Source organism: Bombus affinis, unplaced genomic scaffold (assembly GCF_024516045.1).
Source record: "Bombus affinis isolate iyBomAffi1 unplaced genomic scaffold, iyBomAffi1.2 ctg00000068.1, whole genome shotgun sequence".
Classification (NCBI taxonomy): domain Eukaryota; kingdom Metazoa; phylum Arthropoda; class Insecta; order Hymenoptera; family Apidae; genus Bombus; species Bombus affinis.
In genome coordinates, this window is record NW_026108822.1 from 1,142,823 (window position 1) to 1,151,460 (window position 8,638).

The 8,638-nt window shown below is 38.1% G+C and overlaps 1 protein-coding gene across 1 annotated transcript; it reads left to right on the top strand.

Moving 5' to 3' along the window:
• Nucleotides 1-1,137: 1,137 nt before the first annotated feature.
• On the top strand, nucleotides 1,138-8,332 carry LOC126926964 (CREB-binding protein-like). The gene is made up of 7 exons (XM_050743262.1): nucleotides 1,138-1,317; nucleotides 1,396-1,515; nucleotides 1,597-1,898; nucleotides 2,216-2,626; nucleotides 2,714-3,026; nucleotides 3,117-3,531; nucleotides 3,625-8,332. Exons 1-7 carry the CDS (start codon nucleotides 1,153-1,155, stop codon nucleotides 4,098-4,100), a joined length of 2,202 nt encoding a protein of 733 aa, XP_050599219.1. The 5' UTR covers nucleotides 1,138-1,152; the 3' UTR covers nucleotides 4,101-8,332.
• The last annotated feature ends 306 nt before the right edge of the window (nucleotides 8,333-8,638 follow it).

Genomic DNA, 8,638 nt, shown 5'->3' on the forward strand with positions numbered 1-8,638 from the left:
GTTCACATTGACAAAATGGTTTCGAATTGCTTGAATTCAAATCGTTTGACGAAGCAACATGACTAATCTGAATAGTTTAATTGTCATCTTTATCCAAGACTCGCATAGTCAATCGAGCCATTCGGAAATCACATTGACCAACTCCAAAATTGAAAAGTAGAGAAAAGTAATTACAAGTATCGCAAGTGGTGAGACAATATGCGATAAAAATGAAAAGATGAGCGTGGCATTAAGCTCTAAGGAACTAGAGGTTTTGTGAGAATCAATCGTGTACTTGGACGATGAAATTGCGAAATTGTGAGATTGTCCAAAGATGAAGTTGGTCAATTTGACTTTCGCCAGGCTCGATCGTCACTACGACAGTTCTCGCGTATCGAAACTATCTTGATGTTTGTGTGGACAGGTGAGACGAATGAGCGATCGTGGCGGAGAAGGATCGGGACATTCGGTCGTTACGATGGAAGCAGAGCTACCGACTTTGTTTCGCCGTCGCGAATCAGTCGCCTGTTTTCCTTTTGGAGGCGTGACTAGAATATTACCAACTCGGCGAGACCCAGCGTCCAGAATGTCCGCACCACCGAGCGGTAGAAGAAATACGCACTATCTTCGGTTGGACATTATGGACGACATCGCATACCTAAGAGCGAGGGAGGTAAGGATCTTTCGTTTATTTTTGTTGAAGTGATCACCACTTCTAGGAAAACTCCACATCTGGTCTTTTTACCTTTCTCAAGCGCTGAAGCCATCGACAGCATATAGACAAAGGAATAGCAGGGAGGCAGACCCAATACGGTAGACAGGCGACGTTGGCTTCGGGGTTCTCAGTCATAAAGTAACACTGCTAGCGTGCGGATCTGGACCAGCTCAAATTGTATTCCTGTATTTCATTATTAAGTCAAATATATACTTTGTATCTTACACTTTATCCACACGTTTTTCTCTCTTCTCAACAGGTTATGGGCCCAGGGCCATATATAATATAATGGGATGTAATATTAGCAGTAAGTATTTAGGATTAATTTATATTTATTATTTTTTTTAATAATCGAATCGTATTCTTACGTTTGAAAATAATGCACGTTTTAGCCTATTCAAGATCCTGATCCAGTTATTAATTGTGACCTTATGGATGGCCGCGATGCTTTCCTTACAATGGCTAGAGAAAGACATTATGAATTCTTTTCCTTAAGGCGCGCGAAATTTAGTTCTATGTCTATGCTATACGAATTGCACAATCAAGGTCAAGACAAGTTTGTCTATACTTGCAATAATTGTAAGAGCCATGTAGAAACAAGATATCATTGTACGGTTTGTGATGTAAGTATTAAAACAATCATCTGTAAACATGTATCATCCAATTTTCAAACAATCTAATGTTATTATTTATTATGCTAGGATTTTGATCTGTGTATAAGCTGTAAAGAAAAAGACGGTCATCCTCATCATATGGAAAAACTTGGTTTAGATTTGGATGATGGTTCATCGCCGGCCGATGCTAAACAAGCTAATCCACAGGTAAAAATATATTTTTATTAACTGAATATATTAATAATTTTGCTATGAATATTTATAATAAATATTTTTATTTTATAATAGGAGGCGCGTAAACTTTCAATTCAAAGATGTATTCAATCGTTGGTGCACGCGTGCCAATGTAGAGATGCTAACTGTCGTTTAACAAGTTGTCAAAAGATGAAGAGAGTAGTAACGCATACTAAAGTTTGCAAACGAAAAACGAACGGTGGCTGTCCAATCTGTAAACAATTAATAGCGTTGTGCTGTTATCATGCTAAACACTGCCAAGAGACTAAATGTCTTGTTCCATTCTGTTCGAACATCAAACATAAGCTGAAACAACAACAGCTTCAACAGCGGCTACAGCAAGCGCAGTTGTTAAGGTAAATACGTCAGTAGTAGTGGTAGTGGTAGTAGTAGTAGTAGTAGTAGTAGTAGTAGTAGTAGCAGTAGCAGTAGTAGTAGTAGTAGTAGTAGTAGTAGTAGTAGTAATAGTAGTATTAGTAGTAATAGTAATAATAATAATAATAATAATAATAATAATAATAATAATAATAATAATAATAATAATAATAATAATAATAATAATAATAATAACAACAGCAGCAACGTTAGAATAATAATTTCCAAAGATAACTAGGTGTATGTATATCCTATGTATATAAGTTAGGTGTATATCTTTCTTTTTAATGTGTTTCAGGAGACGAATGGCTGCAATGAATAGCAGACCCACAGGTCCAGTGGGAGCGATGCAATCCGGACAACAGAGTTCAAATGTTACTATGACCACAGGTGTTGCTATGAAACCAGGTGTCAGTCCTACCAATTTACCTTCGCCACATCAACCTGGAATAGGATTGAAACCTGAAACTCAAACGCCACCTGCTCACGTTCTCCAAGTTGTTAAGCAAGTACAAGAAGAAGCTGCACGGCAACAAGTACCGCATGGTTATGGTAAAGTAACGCCAGGTGGTGGAGTTGGTGCTGGAGTTGGCGTAGGAGGACAAACAGGTGGCGTAATGCCACCACCTCCTATGCAACGTCCAATGCCTGTACAAATGCCAAATCCTGGCGGTACACATCTTATTCCAATGGATCAATGGACAGCAAGGTGAGTTATTGAATATAATAATTAAAATACCGTACACATATATGTATATAAAAAGAGGTATTAAAGCTACACCTTTATTTACAGTAGGTATCAGCCAAGTGCACTGATGCAACAGAATCCTGGTTTGAGACAGCAAACGCCGCAACAGTTAATGCAACAGCAGCAACAACATCAAGGGCTGCCAGCAATAGCTATGGGAGGACAGATGCCTAGGCAAGCTGGAGTTCTCGGTGGTCCGGTTAATCAAGTTGGTCCTCAAACTCAAAGCAACATGCACAAGCATGTATTGCAGCAACTTATGCAAACTCTAAAGAATCCCCATACTCCTGAACAACAAAACCAAATACTTCAAATACTCAAAAGCAATCCACCGATTATGGCTGCTTTTATCAAACAACGGGTATGACGATTAATTTCTTCTATATTATTTGTCTGCTGACATTTTCGATTTTAATAATTTCTATTACCATATAATTTTTTAAATTAATAGGCACTCGCTCTAAATCAACAACAAAGTGGTCAATACGGTGGAGGAGTGGGCGGACCTTTGGGTCCTAATCAGCCGCAGCAACAACCTGCTCTGCAGCATATAATGTCTCAGCAGCAGCAGCAGCACCACCACCACCACCACCAACAACAACAACAACAGCAAGGCAGAATGCAAATACAGGCAATGCTAAATCAACAGCAGCAACAACAGCAGCAACAGCAGCAACCTGTTCAACAGCAACCACCACAATGGTATAAACAGCAAATGCTAGTATTGCAAAGGCACCAGCACCCGTCGCAGCAGCAACAACACCCGCAGCAGCAGCAACAGCAGCAGCAACAACAGCAACAACAATTTACACAACCACCAGCACCGCCTTACGGTCAACAGCGACATATAAGGCCGCCCCTTCTCGGTAAGAATTATTTAATTCTGGAGAAAACGAGATTCGTCGAGCCGCTTGGTTCGTGGTCTAACGCTTGCCACGATTCCGCGTATTCTTCTCCAGGTTATGGTGGCTTTAGCGAACAAGGATACGGTCAACCTGGCTTAAAACCAACACCACCTCCGGTACCTTCTCCGCAAGGTGTGATGGGGCCTCCAGGGATTTCTGTACAGCAACAATTAATGCAGTCCGTTCGATCTCCACCGCCAATTCGTTCTCCTCAACCAAATCCTTCCCCACGACCGGTTCCTTCTCCACGTAATCAGCCAGTTCCTTCTCCTCGATCAGGGCCGGTGCCATCGCCTCATCACCATCCACCTCATGGTACACCAACACATTCACCGGCTCATGAACTCGGTGGGCCAAGTGAAATGATGCTTTCGCAGCTGAGTGGTGGAACTGGTGCACCGACTGGTCACCCGGGTACCATGCCACATCATCCATCTCCAGTTCCACCACCCACTAGTGGCACAGACTCGAGTGAAGTGACGCCCATGACGCCACAAGATCAACTTTCAAAATTTGTCGAAGGATTGTAGTGACTATTAGTGAAGTCGGTTAACACGAGTGACTATGTTAGTGGGCGAACGATGATCTTGCATCGTATGTCAACCGTTTAGAAAGAACGGTCGCTGTTCCACCTCTCTGTCATGAGAACAGAGAGAGTAACTTCCATCCGTTCTGCGTTCCTAGCTTCGTGGAGATCAGGTACAACTACTTACGTCCGGTACACTGACCAAGTGCTGATGTTCAGAGACGGGTCAGAGTACCACTGGTGCGACCAAATTAATCCCGGATGACGCGTTTCCTTTTTCTATCTCCGAGTTAAGGTGCAGGAGCGATACAGCGTGTTGTGGTGCTGCTTAGATGCTCCGCGAAGATTCTACAGCTGGCTCAATGGACATTTGAACTTACGTTATTGTATTCTCGTATCTCAACCTCGGCTCCCCAATTGCGAACCAGTGGAACGACGAGAAACAATTAATTTGAAACTATACACACATGAAATCAAGAGAGACTATTAATACTTTATCCCCTAATACACATACATATACAAAAGAAACACACACTATGTCTCTGCCCAAACTTTTATTCCCCTTACACATGACTTTTTCATCTATATCACCTTCCCTCGCTGCTGCTCGTGCAGGCTGAGTGAAATCGTACAAATGTGTTGTGTATACTTAACGTTAATTAATAATTAATAGTTCAAATATTATTAGCGTAGCGATTATATGCAGTTATTATATACCACTATTATTATTATCGTGACAAGATGCAAAGTATATAACAAGAAAAAAAAACGAACTGTATGAAAATGGAAAGATATTGAAAAAGAAATCAACAACATTGTATGTAAGGAAGGGAGAAAAGAATTTAGTGGAAAGTTAAGTAATGTTAACTTAGGTTAATTTGTTATTAAGAGATCGCAACGGTTGCCGAAGGTTGTGCCGAAACCTTAGCACCATTAAATTTTATGGATCATTCTGAAATTAACCTTCAAAATAATCTGCTAAATTGTCCTATGGGAAAGAAACCTAATAACAGGACAGGCGAGACAACGCGGATTAACGGTGTCGCAACCAAAAAGTAGAAATTCACAAGCTTACTAATGGGAGGATTTATAAATCGTGTTAATTTTGACAACAAAAGTTTTTCAAACCGAGGGTCCAACATGTACAGTTCAATCAAAATATGTAGCTACGAAGCGTAATCGAAAAGGACCCTCGCATGAAAATCGTTCTGTACATACTATACTATTATTACGATAATAATAACGATTATTATTAATTTCCCTGTCTATTATGAATTTATTATTATTATTATTATTGCTATTATATATAATTCTTATTGATTCTTAATTATTATAATTACTATTATTACTCTACTACTACTACTATTATTATTAATAATATTATTTTTATTATTATTCTTCTTATTATTATTACCATTATTACTATTAATATTATCACGAAAGAAAAATTCAAAACATATAAGTATAGTGTTAATATTCGGGAAAAAAGCGAGAAAGGGATCCACACACACGCGTTATAATTATAATAGGATATCTCTGTGCACGATAAACCCGAGAAAAGGAAATACAAATACAGATACAAGTACACATACATACCGAAGTATGTGACTATGCCAGTGCTGTATCATAGTAAACTGTAAGTGTAAATTTTCCTCTCTCTTTTTTCTTCGATACCTATTTAAATGACTAGTTGGTAACGAATGATGCGTGAAGGTGTACTTCTGAAGTCCGTTTCGTCGGATATTTTTTAAATACACGATGTACAATGTAGCCACCATGTAACCAAGCTATAACCGATTTAATCATAATCAGAATCATTAATGGCACATGCAACCGGTGTAAGATTCATATTTAAACGTGGCGTTTCCGTCGACGAAAGCGCGGTCCGATTCGAAACAAAAAGCCAGAGAAATCATGACCCGTTTGAGAGACACGTTACCTCTTGAAAAATGTATTTGACTCATTCTGATACATTTATCATCAGATATATCTATATACATATAACATCGTACATTTCCATTTGTCTTATATACATCGGTACCCTTTGAATTCGTTATAAAAGAAGGCAAAAAGCATTTTTCTTTTTTTTTTATAAAAATAAAGAAAGAATCTAACGAACGATTGGCGAATGTTTTTTGCCTTGAAAATTTTAATCGCGGGGTTGGACGGGGGTAAGTTTAACGAGAATGGTTCGTTTAAGATAACCGGTTTTCTTTCACTCAATTAAGTTCCAAATTCGAAAGATCGCTTTTTGTTATTTTTAGACTATTTTAAATTCTTTTATAAATCGGTTAATGTGAATCGTCAATCGATTCCGAAACATTCCTTTTGTTATGTATTCTCTTTCTCGCCCTTTCTTTCCTCCATCCACCGGTTTTTCTCTACGTCCTTCGTCCCTCGGACTAGTTTTATAGAAAGAACGTCGTAGATTCGTCTTTCCAAGATCGTCATATAAAAGGACAAAAAGAAAGAGAAAAAAAGATAATTATGTAGAATTATGTGATAGCAGTTAAATCGAGCGGGTCAACTATAAATCGGTTGAGAAACAAATCTTGTCGTGCGTCTGAAATTTCTAAAAGTGAGATGAAAACGATAAGAAACAGAGTAATACAAAGAACAAAAAATAACAATCTACGAAATGCGGATGGTTATCGACTGTAGATTTAAGTAAACGATTTTACTAGTAAAAAGAATAAACGTAACGACGAAGACCCAAAAGTATTTGGCTTAGTATGGCTGTGTTTAGGGCAGTGTTGTAAATCTGAAAGTGGTATACCTTTTTTGGTAGTAAACTCTTTAAGAGCGAACAATCGAACGCTATTGTGTACCAATCCGACGATCGCGATCTACACGAGTCATTTTATCGTTTGATTTTATTAATAATTAATTACTAACGAAGATGACACAATTGCTAAGAATCGGCGTTCATTTGCGAACGAATCGTAAAAATACGATATGTGATGGGTGTGTGTGTGTGCAACAGATATAAAGAAAAATGAGTTTTCTCTTTCTGAAGATAGTTCGAGCACATAATTGCGAGTGTAAAAATGGGTCTTAGTGTGTTCGAACATCGAGAAAGAGATGGATTGTAGATTCGCGAAAGATTACTTCCGTAGATGATAAAAAATAAAAAGAAAGAAACGAATGAAACGGAAGCGGTTTGCACGTCGGATTTGTTGGCACGTCAGCGTTCGTGGACAATTTATTATTGTAACGAAAAGTGAACGATACAACACTATATATATATTATATATGTACTATATATACTATATATGTATTACATATATTATATATATATACTATATGTATTATATATATATAATACATATACTATATATGTATTATACGATTTGTTTTTCTTTTTATATTATCAAACACAATATAGGTCGCGGTTATATCATGATGGAGTAAACGTTAATTAATTAATTAATTAATTAATTAATTATTCGATAGACGATAATTGCAAACAAAACTATGGAATATAATTATTATTATTACGCTATTATTATTGAAATACCAACTATAGAGTACTACTTTTTATTATGACATTTCGTAACTAGTGAATTGATTATCTAATTAAAGATTAATGAGACGCAAGTGTAACATTTATCCCCCTCGCTCCTCCCAGGTAAAAAAAGAAAGAACTCACACCGTTCTTCATCCCAGTCTCTTTTTCTTTTCCTAAGGAAAAAAGTCTCGAGAGGGACAATGAGAATTTTCTCTCGATACAGCCCCTCGAATCCTGATCCAACACTGCATCGGTCACGATAAATGTACAATATTTAATATAATGCGCTTTCCTTTATTTATTTTTGTCGGTGGGATTCACGTCGTTCTCGCTAAACGAGACAAACGGAAATGGAATGAAAAGATACTGTCACCGTCGCCATTCAGATACCTTTTTGTATCCCCTGGTGTAAAGACCGTTCGCAGAGTGACTTCGGAAAAACTTTAGTTAACGTCTTGTTTGCCCCCGTGTTCGCTATTCATTTTGTAAACGCGTTTTGTAAAATATATATGTTCGGTTTAGATGTGTGAAAGTTAGCCTCACGATATCCACTCGGAGAGGGGAAAGTGAATTTAGGTTTTTGCTACAGTTTTGTACTCTTGGACGTAAAAAAGACTTCGTTTTTCTCTTAACGATTTGTAACGTAGATAAGAATACTGTATGTTGATGTTCATGAATATTTAACCGAATATTGTTATATTATTATTAAAAAAGAAGTTTTAAAAATACATTCCATTTTTATTTTTCTCTCAGCTCAGGTTATATATGTAACAGTTCGTTCGTGAGCGCCGAGGCGTGCAGACGTGCCCGGCAAAGTCCACAAAGTAGCAAGTACCATCCAGTTGCTGCTGAGTGCCGAGACGTGCAGACGTGTGTCCAGTGCCCTGTGAAGTTCACAAAACTCCACGTGACGCCCAGCTGACGAAAGCAAATCCAACTAACCTAGCCAGGGGTTAACAGCCTCTCGACTAGTTCTTTCACACTGAACTAACTAGCTCGATGATGGCTCTATCATTTCCAACAGGCTCCCCGGA

Bases quoted from the DNA above. Each gene is read 5' to 3' on its own strand.
- LOC126926964 (XM_050743262.1), top strand. From the start codon at position 1,153: ATGGCTAGAGAAAGACATTATGAATTCTTTTCCTTAAGGCGCGCGAAA. The intron at 1,318-1,395 runs GTAAGTATTAAA...TTATTATGCTAG, and splicing joins ATCATTGTACGGTTTGTGAT to GATTTTGATCTGTGTATAAG. The intron at 3,027-3,116 runs GTATGACGATTA...TTAAATTAATAG, and splicing joins CTGCTTTTATCAAACAACGG to GCACTCGCTCTAAATCAACA.